Below are 13,925 nucleotides of genomic sequence, written 5' to 3'. Positions count from 1 at the left end.
TGTTTGTAGGATTGAGGCCTTGAACACCAGTTTAAAAAACTATCTTTTTTTTTTTTTTTAATGTCCATACCTGAGTTAGTGGTGTCACTAAAGACCAGTTAAAGACTGATCTGGGCACAATTACACAAGGATCCTCTCCTTTTTTTCAGTGCCCCACTCCTTGGAGCATGGGGATTGCTACTCCATACTGATGCCTCATTGGCTTCTGCCATCCCAAAAGAGATGGGGTGGCTTCTGGTAGGCATTTTGCTCCTCATAGCTTCCATCCTCCCCTAACACATAGTACAGTTTGGCCCTGAACATTTCATTCAACCTTTGCTAAAACACCACAAAGACCTATGTGAAAGGTGCTAGATTTAACATCCCAGGAGGCTGAAATCCCTTGAAAATTAACAATATCAATGCAGAGCTTTAAGTAAACTTGGATTTTCCTTCTCATCCCAGACTGATATATACCAGGCTAGCCAAAAGTTCCTGCCATGGGCGCTAGTTTAATACTTTATTCCCTCATCCTGGCAATTCCCTCTCATTTGCCCCCCATTCTCTCTATCCATTAAGGAGCGGATACAATCTTGGCACTCACAGCACTGCTCTTAGTCACCCACATGCAACACCCAAAGGATTATTATGATTTAAATGTTCTTAAAATAGTGCAGTTTTGAAAGTGCTTCCTAAAAATTAAAATGTTTCTTCTGAAATATGCACACACAAAAACCCCAAACAAAAACCACCCCGCACCCCAAAAAAGCCACGTCTAGATTTATCTGTTTGCTAAATACACAACAGCTTATAACTAAAGAATGAACTTGCTGAAAAGTTATTTTATTTTAACTGAACCAGATCAAACCCCATCTACAATATACTAGTATTTAGGAGTTGGAAATCCCCACCATAAATCACAGTAGCCAAACATTCTTGCTAAGCTTCTAGACAATTTCACATAGTACAGGATGCCAAAAATGCTGTTTCGTTTTGTTTCACCTCAGAGTTATGTTTTAAAATACACAGGGAATCAAAATGGACATAAAACACAAAGTACACAATTAAAACTAATTGAATATATTCCAAGTCTCTTTACAGGATCATGTGCAAAAGATAAAAGACAGCAACACAATGTCATGAGTAAGCAACAAAAATGGAAGTGTCAGATGCAGCTATCTATCATGATAACAGATTATGCAGAAAATTCACAACAAAAGAAGTGATTATTACTCAAACCACTTACAGAGACAGGAGAACGGACAAGTATATGGTAAGCCACTGGAAAGGTCCCAAACTGAGACAGTGTAATCCAATTTGGTGTCTGTCCATCACCAATTCTTGGCCTTGTACTTTAGGAAAACCTCATTAAACCATACCGAAAAGTTCAAGGTGGACATATCTTTTCAATTATACTAAAAGATTTTAGGGCAATGGTCAGAAGAAAACATTAGGATTTCTTTTTTCCTTTTGTTTTTGAACACCCAATAGGACATTAAAATGGTATTTCTACCAGCGCTGGCAAAGATCATATTAACTTACTGAATACTACTACTCTTCACCCATTCAACAGCTTTCATCCTGGGCACTCAAAGTGCTCTAAACCGGTGGATATTAGTATTCCTAAACTGAAACAAAGAGTAAGTTAATGATCTGGCTTTCAAGGTGGTGAGCATCCACAGATCTCACCAATGTCAGAAGGGATGGAAGATGCTCAGCAGATCTGAAAATCAATCCACAAGAGACTTGCAAAGGCCTTTGAGCCAGTCAGTGGCTGTCAGAGGTAGCACACAAGTTCTCTACTGCTAGATCCTTGTTCTAACCACTAGACCACACAGAAATGGAAGTGCCAGAAGGTCACAAATTAAGCTCTAGAAAATTTCATTTCAGCAACAGAATGCTCTACAGATAAGCAGAGACAGGATGGTCATATGTTCAAATAGGTTTCAAAAATGTCTAGGGACCTGTTGTACCACAAAAATCTTTTAATTTTTGAGAAGCCAGTAACCGTGTTATTATTTTAATAATATTAGCTATTATTTGTATGTACAATTACCTGATTTGAACATTTACATTTGTATTCTTTTCAGCAGGCACATCTGTTGCATCAAGTTTTGAAATTCTGCCTATTAAAGTCTGAGAGATGATATAACCTAATACACATTTATTTTTCCTATATTATAGGTATACTTTTTATCTCTCTCCTTACTAGGCTAAGAGTAAAATCACAATAATAAACAGCTGTAATAACCACTATTACGTACTCTATAGTACTTCTCATAGGAAGTGCCCGCTACAGCAAAGTGAATTTTTAATTAAAGGCAAAATTAAACTCAGGTTGAAAATGACATTACACTGAAAACAAAGTTTGAAAAACAGTCAGCTCTCATCATTTTACAAAGTAGTCCACTATTATTAGAAGAAGAATCTAGATTTGTTTGTTGTTAATTCAGAAAACCCAATGTTGGAGCTGAACAGTGCTTATATAGTACCTATGATCCCAGTCCATGATTCTACACCTGAAAGTAGAAGTAATTCATCAAAAGCCCAATCCTAGTTCTACTGAAATCAGTGGAAAGACTAATGATCCTTAACATGAATTGGGCTGGGCCTAATTAGTGTCAAATGAACACTTGGAATTAACTATAGAGGGCAATGTTGGAAGAGGACTAGCAGGTAATTTAACTTTACCTTGCACAGCTAAGCCAGCCAGCCGGATCCCCTGATCCAACGAAGAACGCAATCGACCATCAAGAACATCTTTTTTCACTTGTAGGTAATACTGATACCTGTGAATAAGTGAAACAAAATGAGACCCAAAGTTTATATACTTGGATATTTTCTACAGAACAAAGATTGCTGAAGACAGAACATTTTTAAGCAAAGGTTGTGTACTTAAATTGTACTGTGTATGTTGCAGATGCCACACATAGAATCCTAATTATAGCACTTTAAATATATAGACTAAAATCACCAGTGTGATCCCTATCAGGACCATTGTTCCCAACTGTACAAGAGAGAGAAATCAGAATTCCATTGTGTGCTTATTGGACCACACCACAAGAGTGACAGCTTCTGGAATTGCATCCACCCATAAATTCTGTAGGTGCAACTGAGGAACGTACATCCTTGTATGCAGTGTTGTTGTAGCCATGTTGGTCCCAGGATATTAGAGAGACAAGGTGGTTGAGGTAATGTCTTTTATTCGACCAACTTCTGTTGGTGACAGAGAGAACCTTTCTGAAGAAGAGCTCTGTGTAAGCTCGAAAGCTTGTCTCTTGGAACATACATCATGATATTCCCAGATCACATGCAACAGAATGAAATTAGTCTGGGAGGAAGGCACAGACAGAATATGGAGGATAACAGGAAATGGAATTAGGCGTGGTCTAAATTTGTACAACTGTTTCTGTTACAGGTTTGATTTTTATCAAGATAGTTAAAATGTGTACAATCCTTCTAGTGTGCCTTATAGTGGTATAGCTTATTCCCCCTTCCTGTATGTACAAGAACAGTTATGCTGGTATAACTGCATCCACACTAGGAGAATTGTACTGCTTTTACTATACAGAGTTAAAGCAGTAATCTGTTTGTGCAGACAAGTCCTAACAGTATTAGAAAAGATCCTTGTTCAAACTGTAAGAGCAAGTAGCTCAAAGTGCCATCTGACATTTCTGTATGCTGCATTAATCTAATAAAACCTTTCACATTCTTCTAGAGTGAACTCCTAAATCAGAACAAATGAGATTCAGGATCTTGCCACTAGACAGCACCAAAGTTCTGATGAGACCTGCATTATCAGGATTACAGCAAGAGTAGCAATACTATAATTTGATCAAGGCAGCATTTTCAGTGTAAAGCCCATTTTCATTTCCTTAGAGAAATTCCCCTTCGAGCTGAAATTTTTCAAGTTTACTTAAAGCCCAAAAGTTGAATTTTAGGTGAAGTAGGTGAAGAAAACCTTTGCAGATAATTTTGGGTTACTAGACTTAAAAAAATAAATCAAAGCTAAATTTTCTTCACACATTTTCTTGTGCTCTGGTAACTCACAACCAGTTTCATTTTATAAATTTTGATTTGGCATGCACATAAAGACTGAAGAAAATTGAAAGACTCCCATTAATTTCAGAGTGCTCTGAACAATCTGATTGTGAGAAAGGAAAGCTTGAGCCAATGAGAATAGCACACAGCCTCTCTGCTTGGCCTTTCTACCTCCAATCTCAAATTTCACAACTCTGGGATTGTGTGGCCTGGAATTCAGTTTACTGTGCAAAACATAGATAATCTGAAATTGCAAAAAAATGGCACCAGAGGCAGGCAGAAAGACTGCCAGACTTGCCTTTGACATCACCTTAAATGGAGGTAGGGGGACACTACACTTATAATTTCACAATCTGCACACTAAATGACTTGTAGTCCATGGGAATTTTGCCACTGAGTTCAGTGGGGCCAGGATTTCAACCACAGTTCCTGCAAAAACTAGAGGCAAGCCACACTACAGAATACACAAACAGCAGAAAATATACGATGATACCACAGTACCTGCATCAGACGTCATGACAAGATATTGAAAAGTAACTAGTGATTTTGGGTGCCTCAAAATTCAAGACCAGTGGTCCCCAAACTTTTCACTGTCATGCCCCCCCGCCCCTCTCTGTGCCCCCTGATCCCCAGAGTCAGGGCCAGGAGCAGAGTTGCGGCTCCAGCGGGGGGGGGAGAGTCATGGACAGGGGTAAGAGGGCCGAGGCTGGGGCCACAACTAGGGTTGGGGCTGGAGCCGGGAATGGAGCTGCAGCCAGGGGCCGGGGCCAGGGTCGTGGCCAGGCCATGGTTGGGGGCTGAGGCTGGTCCAGAGCAGAGATGGGAGTGGAGTGGGGCTGGGTGGTGTTCCCTCCGTGCCCCCTGTGGGGGCTGGCCCAGGCCCTGCCGTGCCCCCCTGAACATTCCTCCACAACCCCCTAGGGGGCACACCCCACAGTTTGGGGACCTCTGTTCTACGTGTTTAACTTGCAACACCTTTAGAAGGCTTGATTTTAGGAAAGTTCTTAGCACCCACCTTTGTGATAACCAGGTTCCTTTATAGTATCTCACACTGAACACCCAAAAATAGGGACACCCACAAGCACAAGTCACTTTTTAAAATCTTGACCTGAATGTTTTTTACAGCACCTGTATAAGGCACTGTGTTGTGCGGTGTTGAATTGTATTAAATGGATAGCATATATTAAACCTGACTGGCTGCTGCTGGGTCTGGAGATTGGTTATTAGTTTATTTTCTAATATTTGCCAATGTTCCCGATATATAAGCACCCATGATAAAAAGAAAGAAATCCAAATAAATAAATAAATAAAGCAGTAGAAATGTAACACCTACCAACCTTATTGAAAATACATACTATTAACTCAGTATTTATTAGAGTATTCCCTTGTACTTCCCCATATTTGCTGTAGGAAATACTACAGATATGGAAGTTAGCTAACTGCAATCCTTAGTTGGGGGGCATGGATCAGTGTTCACGTCATGCTGCCCCTGTCAGTACCCAGCCTGGGCCGGGCAAGCTAATGATCCAACCAGCGACCAAATTTGGTGATGAATCCTGATCATGTGCCACTTGAGGCACATTGGGTACATGCTAAGAATCCTTATTTAGGCTCTGCTCCAAAGCCCATTGAAGTCAATGGAAGGTGGACTTTAGATCACACCCTTGGCTATCTAACGTATCTGTCAAGTTTTTAAGTACTGTCACTTTATAGTACTCTTGCACAAAGAGTTAAGTCATAGCTGCTTATGTTATTTCTACTAGGTGGTCACCATTTTCTTTATAAACCCTTATTTTCAGAATTTATAACTTGATCATAAACGTATGCTGTGGGCTGAGATTTTGGCATGCAAGGGCTCAACCTGGAACAAATTATTTGTTTATATTTACAAAACAAAAGGTCTGCTTGGACAATTTTCAGCCAATCATTTTTTTCTTTAAAAAAGGAAATTAACTGGCTCGGGATGGGTACAATTCCAAATATAGGCACTGACTCCATGGGTGCTCCGGGGCTGGAGCACCCATTGGGAAAAATTAGCAGGTGCTCCTCACCCACCAGCAGCCAAGCTCCCCCCTCCTCGCCTCCCTATCCCCGAGCGCGCCACGTCCCCACTCCTCCTTCTCCCTCCCACCCTCCTCCTAACAGCTGTTTGGTGGCGCTTAGGACTTTCTGGGAGATAGTGGGGAGAAGCGGGGACGCAGCACGCTCAGGGGAGGAAGAGATGAAAAAGAGGCAGGGCAGGGGTGGGGACTTGGGGGTGGAATGGGGGCAGGGACTTTGGGGAAGGGGAAGAAGGGGGGTGGGGCGAGGGCGGTGCAGGGTCGAGCACCCACCAGCCAGAGGGGAATTTGGTACCTATGATTCAAAAGCCACTTTGTTAATTTTAAAAAACATGTGTGGCATCCCCACTCTTTGATCTATTTTAAAGGAATATGAATAGCTAAGTTTAGGCCCAAAAATTCCAGTCTTAGCTTTGGTTGGTGGTTGTTTTTTATTTTTAAAGGGGGTTGATTGTTGGGGGTGGCTATCAAAAGCTACCATGAAAAAAAAATGGCTATCTGAAATTAGCAAAAAGTTATAAACACAGCATTTTCTTTTTGGGTGGAAAACATTTGCTTGCAGGAGAATAATATGGATGCACAACCCCTCCAAGGGTACAGTAGAAAAATGTAGCCCTGACAGGAGCAGAGTAAAATCTAGAAGCCTGCTACAGTTGGGAGAAGCTTGTTGAGATTGAGAGATAATAAGGGGCTCTGACATCACCTTTGCCATGGGAATCGTGGGAGCTCTTTGCACAAATGTTGGGACTGTTGCTGGGTGCCGACTCTGGTTCTATTCCAAGATAGGGGATGGTCATACTCCAACATGCAGAGTCCCTGGGAAATCACCAATTCCCTGACATCACACTAGATCATATGTGTTGTGAGGAAGAAGTCGTGGGCTCCACTTTCTAGGAAGGGGTGGAATAGAGGAGAGACTCCACTACCGCTCCATAGGTACAAAGCTCATCCATGCTGCAAGGCCATGGTCTGGCTCTGTGCCCGTTCTGCAGGTGAGTCAGGCTATGGCCCATAAGCTGTGAAATCCTTAGGGCTCCTTCATATGAAATTATATTAATTAAACCTTATGTCACTAGCCAAGATTATGTGTTTTTTGTTTTAACAGAAATTAAATATTCACTTAGAATCCTAGGTGAATAAAACATTTTTTTTAAATTGCCTAAATAAATATTCACTTCAGAGAAACTGTCTCAGAAAAGTAGATAAAAATATGTATTTTATAAACTTTCAACGTTTTATATGTTGGAGAAATAAGCAAATATAATAGACAAAAACATGTTTGCTCATTGCTACAAACTGTTACACAAGATGGCAGAAATCAAGAAGTTCACAGTTATGAAGCCCTGGTTCAGAGTTACGGGGAAAGGGGAGAGAATTAAAATATGAGTTGAGAACTGAGCTTCAATCTTCTTTGCTAATTTTGGGTTAACTTTTGAGCATAGTTTTTAAAGTTTAATAAAGTCTACCGCTGTATGCCAGCCTGTAGTTAATTCCAAGGGGAATGGGAGTGGACAACAAGTCTGAACAAAACCATAATTACAAGGATATAATTTCCCACAACTCCATTAAGCAAACACAGAAAACATTACGAGTATATTTGTTTCTGTTGCTTCATCAAGTGAGTCCCGTTCTTTAAAAAGACACAAAACTGCAACAGATATCAGAAAGTATCTGAACTTTGTTAAAATACAAAACCTGCCAATAACAATATCAATCAGTTAATACCACAAAAGAGAAAAACCAAATGAGCTTAAAAACGTGGAAAAAGGGTGCAGGCTTAAAACTTCATTCCATGATACAGAGACTGTCTTAGCTAGAGCTCCGTATATCTTGAGAAACTCCAACTGACAACATAATTTTTCATTGCAAATTTAGCACAGCATATATCATCGCTATCTTTCATATTGGTTTCATTGTCATGTTTGTTTACAACATTTTTGGTTTAGTATTCGTAACATGACTTCACCTACTGGGATGCTTCAACCACCACACTCTGTCTGATGCATAACCGGAGCCCCTATTATAACAAGGAAATAATTAGGTTCCCCATTTGTTTTAGACTTTTGTTATTTTGGGTGGTGGACTTCTTAAATCTCAAAAGCAAAGTAGGGACAGGCATGGTGAATATTGGAGGAGAGATTATCCTGAGAAGTTTATGGGGGCATTCAAAGATAGCAGGGATGTGAGTCAGTCCTGCAGAGCCATATCAGTGTTGGGTCCTTCCCTTTTTTTGCTACAAACCCCCAGATAGAACTCTGTAAGGAAAACATTGCATTCAAAGCACTCTGTTGATCTCTGCTTCTTGGGAGGAGGACAATGTAACTGCTGCACATATAGCGTACTGCCTCCGGTTGACAGATTTGGTTAGCAGGGCTCATGATCCCTAAGCTTCAGAGCCTAAGCGCCAACCCAAGTTGCAACTTCAATTCACTGTCTACACTGCTATCTTTAGAGCAGTGGTGCCAACCCTGTTGGCCCAAGACCATTCACCTGGGTTCAGAGGCTTGCTTCGGCGGGCTATGTAGACGTACTTATGTAGACGTACACTGCAGACAGAACCCAGGAACTCCAGTGCCAAAAATACAGCCCCTTATATTTCAACTTAAACCAAATGAATATTTCAAGACTTGTGGTGCTTATAAACTGGCATTGCAGTAAGACTAGTGTAACGCCAACAGACCCCAGTCGTCAGCGAGCAGGATCGAACCGGGGACCTCTGGAGCTTAGTGCATGAGCCTCTATAGCATGAGCTAAAAGCCAACTGCCTGTTAGCTAAGGCTGTAGAGCAGACTCATTAATCTCGCCCTCTTAAGTGTTCCCAGTGCCACTAGCTGGGACAGAACACCACACCCAGAAGGTGTGTGGGTTACACAAGTGCTGGAGAAGAATGGGCATTGGACAGAGGAAGCTGTACAAATCAATCAGGACCCCTCCCTCCTCTTTCTGGCTTCCAGTCCTCAGGAGATGCTACAGCAGATCTTCTATACTGTGCAAGGGATTCTCCCCAAGTGTGCGCAAATATTTGACATAGGAATAGGGCATCCCCGTAACATACATATTCACCAAGTTAGATTCAAAAAGAAAAGAAATCATGAAGAATGTTTAACTATCCAACTGTGAAGAAATGAAAACAACACGATCAGTGGCAATCAGGCTGCTTTCCTTTACACTCCTGCAACATTTGTCGGCAACAGAGAATCTAATTTCTTTGGTTAAGTCACCTAAAGAACAATAAAATATATTATGTACTGAAGGGATTCTATGATCTGTAATGTACTTTGAATATTTCTATTGTACTTGCCTCCACTATGCATCAAAAGTGTGGGCTTCTTTGCCAGACACCTCAGTTTTGGAGGGCTGGCAAATATTATTTCTAGTTTTTTAAAAATAAATGCAAGTCTGATTTTGCTGGGAATTTTTGCCAAGTATAAATAAATATATTAAAGAATGTTTTAAAAAGAAAGATTTTTTAAATTTGATTACATGAGATGTATTTGAAAAACAACGACAAGTTCTTGGTAGTAGCTTACAAAATGTGCACTGCTTACTCAAGAGGTACAACGCCTTTAGAATTGTCCCTAATGATGTAATTACTAGATTGACTAGCAGTTTTTAATAACTCATTAGGTACTTTTTTGGAGCCAAGCCGATCTGTTAGGTAACTGCTAAACTACATAGTTTTGTTTTGTTTTTTTAAGGGAGGAAAGAAGAGAATGGCTGTAATGTTACATAGAAGCAATCAAAATCATTAAGAAAATGGAGGGAGGTAGTTTGGCCATCAGAGGCACAGTAGAGGATTTTAGCATTCAATCCTTCTGCTCTTTTACTGTTTCAGTATTTTTTAAAAAGTGATTAGATCATAATACAGACCTATCAAATTAGTAACATAATAAGCGCCACACTGGATCAAAACACTGGTCCAGCTAGTCAAGGATTCTGTCTGAGAGTGGCAAGTATCACCTTCTTCAGAGAAAGAAACAAGAAACCCTGCGTTGGGCAATCATGGAATAGCCTGCCTAGAAGGGAAGTTTCTTCTTAACAGCACGCTTACATCCCTCGGTAGAATTATTTTTTAAATATCAGCATCTCCAATATGGATAGTCTTGTAGTCCATACCATTTAAATTGCTCTTGAAATCAATTATATCTTGTGGCAGTGAGTTCCCCAGGTTGAGGGTGTTGTGTTTTTTAAAAAGTATTTCCTTTTTTTTTCTTTTAAATTCATCTGTCTTTTATATTTTCATCTTCCATGCTGATTCAATCATTGGCCTACATGCTGAGAGTGCAAAGGAAGGTGCTGATGAGCACTGACTGAAATGGTGAATCTCTGTAATGTAGACAAATCTCCATCAGTCTGAGGTGATACCCATGTGAAAGAGTTTGTGGTAAGACAACAGCATCCAAGAAAAGGCAATAACTTTTCTTCACTGCAGATAGGTTTTGAAATAATAATAGAAAAAAGGGAAATGTTCAGTCCTTTCAGGCATCCAGATACAACCTTCAGCATATTGGCATAAATAGTGTTACTATCGCGTTATGATTTCTGGTCCTGGATGTGCTGAAACAGATTTTAGAAGCTGTAATTCAATCAGTATAGTTTAATCTAAAGGCACTTTAAAAATAAAAATGTATATATTGATGATTTCATGATAGGTGAGAGTATGGCAAGCCTTCATCCCTGCCACTGGAATAATTTAGATTCTGATAACAAATACCAGAATAACTCTAACTTGCTCCACTGGAATTGCACCAACCAATCTACCAATGGAAGCCTGAGGCTTCTGGATACTAATGACAGTCATTTATCTACTTGTGGTAGAATATCAAATACAGTAGCTGTGTTTCACTAAAGAGTAATATTTTGGAAGACTGTCATTTAGTGGAAATCTGCCACACCCTGCAACGGGGGGAAAAAAAACAAAAAAAAAACAAAAAACCCTCAGCAGGCTAGCCAGGAAAAACTGAAGGAAAACGAAGAGCCAGTACTGTACCCATCAGACTCCTCCCTTTAGAAACTCAAGCTGTCCATGCCAACTTTTAAGTGCAGTCATAAATAAAAGGTTCCTGGGTCAGAAAATCCTGGAGCTTGAACAGCCTCATCAAGAAATTCCAGGTTAACTGCAGTTGACAGAACAACAAACCCTGGCAAAGACAGAATCAGAATCGCCTTCTAGAGCTTGGTGAAAAAAAATACACCATAACATTTCATTTTGTGAAATTAAAAAAAAAGAAAACAGCTTCTGGGAGTCTTTGGCCCTACCTACTGATACAAAAGGTCCTTGCTGGGCCAGGATTATTCCCATGACATCTGTTCACAGGACCAAAAGGGAGGATAGTTCAAATACACAACTCCTATCACCTACCTCTGCCTACTTCAACTCTTTAGAGGCATCTGTTTGCAAACCTGCTATTGTAACTCTTCTCAGAAGGGCTTTTTCAGGGTCAGTTGGGGAATTTCCTTGGAATTCTGGTTGCATCTCCAACCCTTAAAGCTGAGAGGATCCACTGGGTCAACCCTCTCCCGCAGGCTAGCAAATATCTCATGCAGTAAATCTGCCAACTGGACTTTGAGGAGGGGAACCTCCAAGCAACCAAAAAACTATCCACAGTTATAGGAAAGTGGCCTACTGAAAAGGAGATTTGTGTGGGGGATAGCAGAAGATGAACGACTCCGATTAACAGAGATGCCAACTTCACAGAGTCACATTCCATTCATTTCAGGGGGTGTTCTGTGGGCATATGTTCAGATAATATAAACTGTTAGCTGACCTACTCATATTGCCAGTAGCAATAAGAAACATATGCAAAGACAAGTTACCAGACCAAACTGATTCAAGCTCCCAAAAAAAAGATGCTGAATATTTTTCAAATTGAGACCCAGCTACAATATAATCACTTATCTAAAGGCAGCAGAATGTGAAAATCCTAGCACATTTAATTAAAGTTATATTCTAATAAAAAAATAGTGCTGTACTGCTCATGTTACTTGCAAGCCCCATTTGCTCAATTTACTACTAAAAAGTTGTTCTTATTTATGCATTCTAAAAAAGACTGCCAATCCAAATTTCAGATCTACTGTATTTTGTTCCATGCTATACATAAGCACCACCAGATTACAAACAAAAACATGCATTTCAGGCATCATGGGCCCAATTCTGCTCTCCTACTACTGTAAACCAGAAGTAATTCTAAGGAAATCAACAGAGTCAAATTGGTGTGAGTGAGAAGAGAATCAGGCATTCAAGAAAGAAAAAAGTATAGACATTGGGATTTGGAACTGGATTTGAAATTTTTCTTGTGTGAACTGCTAGTTCAAATCCAGCCAAACTCACTGGGGATCAAAAGTTGTTGCCGTTTGGTGGTCAATGTGAATTGAATTGCTAGTGAAATTCCTAGTAGTCAGACGCCAATCATTATCACATTCAGCATCTTTGCTGGGTGTGTTTGGAAGTGAATTGTGGCTAGGTAAGTGGTGTAGGGCTTTGGTTGTGTGGAACATAGGTTCACCTTCTGTGGGGAGAGAGGTCTATATAGTCTGGATAGCTTCCACCTCAGTAGATAGGGGACCAATCTCTGTGGCGACAGGCTGGCTAGAGAGGGCTAAACCAATGTATCTCAAATGTGGCCACTGTGGCTATGTGCAGCCACCAGGGGCTTTTCATGCAGCCACGACCTCCTGGGTGGTGATTTGGGTTGGGGGGAGGGAAGAAGTGGCCCCTCCCCTGGGGCTGCCAGCAGGGGATGGGTCTTGCCCCATCTGGAAACACAAACACTGGCGGAGCAGGCAGCCAGTGAGTTCCCCACCGTCCTGGGGACAGAGGGGTCGGGCTCAGCCCTGGCATGGCAGGCAGCAGGCTCCAGCCACAGGGCTTCGGGCACCATCTCCAGGCCCTGGGGTCCATTCCCAGGCCCCATCCCCTGGGCGCAGGGCTTCAGGCTCTGGCCCCTGGCTGTGCGGCAGTGGGCTCTGGCCCCATGCTTACCCCCACCCCATCACCCCTGGCCCCGCTGCCTCCCTCAGCCCCCCATCCATTCACCTATTACCCTGGCCCTCCTGTTTCCCTACGCACCCCCCATCCAGGGCTTAATTTGTCCCCTGGCATGCCGAGGCTGAGTAAGTGTGCTATGAAAAGTGATATTTGTATGTTTGTTAATATCACTTTTCACAGGAGACTTAGTAGGTAGCTGGGTGGTTGTGAAAAGTGATATTAACATACAAGTATCACTTTTCACAGCAGCAGACTTACTAGCCAGCAAGTCTAAAATAAAAAAAGCAACCAAAAAAGTAAAAGAAACAACAACAAAAGAATGGGCAAAGCACCTTATTTGTGTTTCTATTCTGTTTAGATTCAGTAAAGACTAGAGTCAACTGTACATTATTTTTAATACCGAGTCTTCACAAAACCCCTAAAAAAATAAATTACAATGATTTGGCCGTAAATGTGCATATTTATTTGTTTTTCCTCTGAGGTGACCAAAAAATTTGTTGAGAGAACCCCGGGGCTAAACTAATAGCAAAAGGGAGGGTAAAAAGAAAAAAGATAAGAGCACTTAGCACAAAATTGAGATGCTGAGAACAAATTTAATCAAGAAACTACGAAGAGAGGAAATTCCTGAATTGCCTATACACCAACGCTAAGAGTGTGGGTAAGAAACAAGAGGAACTGGAATCGCTCATTTATGAGCGTAAATTGAGTCTAGTGGCATTACTGAAACCTGGTGGGATGATTTGCATAACTGTAATGTTAAAATCAATGGTATAAAGCTATTAGGAAGGACTGAGTTGGCAAAAGGGGGATGGGGAGTAGTGCTCTACATAAAAAATGGCATTACCTATTTCCAAGTC

At 41.0% G+C, this 13,925-nt stretch overlaps 1 protein-coding gene across 2 annotated transcripts in view; it reads right to left on the bottom strand.

Moving 5' to 3' along the window:
- Positions 1–13,925, bottom strand: part of PTPN14 (protein tyrosine phosphatase non-receptor type 14) — a 103,596-nt gene that overhangs the window by 51,895 nt on the left and 37,776 nt on the right. For both annotated transcript variants that reach the window (XM_077811948.1, XM_077811949.1), the window contains exon 3: positions 2,671–2,768. In XM_077811948.1, the coding sequence (XP_077668074.1) occupies positions 2,671–2,768 (98 nt within the window). The remainder of the gene's footprint in view (positions 1–2,670; positions 2,769–13,925) is intronic.

The sequence above is a fragment of the Eretmochelys imbricata genome, chromosome 3 (assembly GCF_965152235.1).
Source record: "Eretmochelys imbricata isolate rEreImb1 chromosome 3, rEreImb1.hap1, whole genome shotgun sequence".
NCBI lineage: Eukaryota > Metazoa > Chordata > Testudines > Cheloniidae > Eretmochelys > Eretmochelys imbricata.
This window is presented reverse-complemented; position numbering and strand designations above follow the sequence as displayed.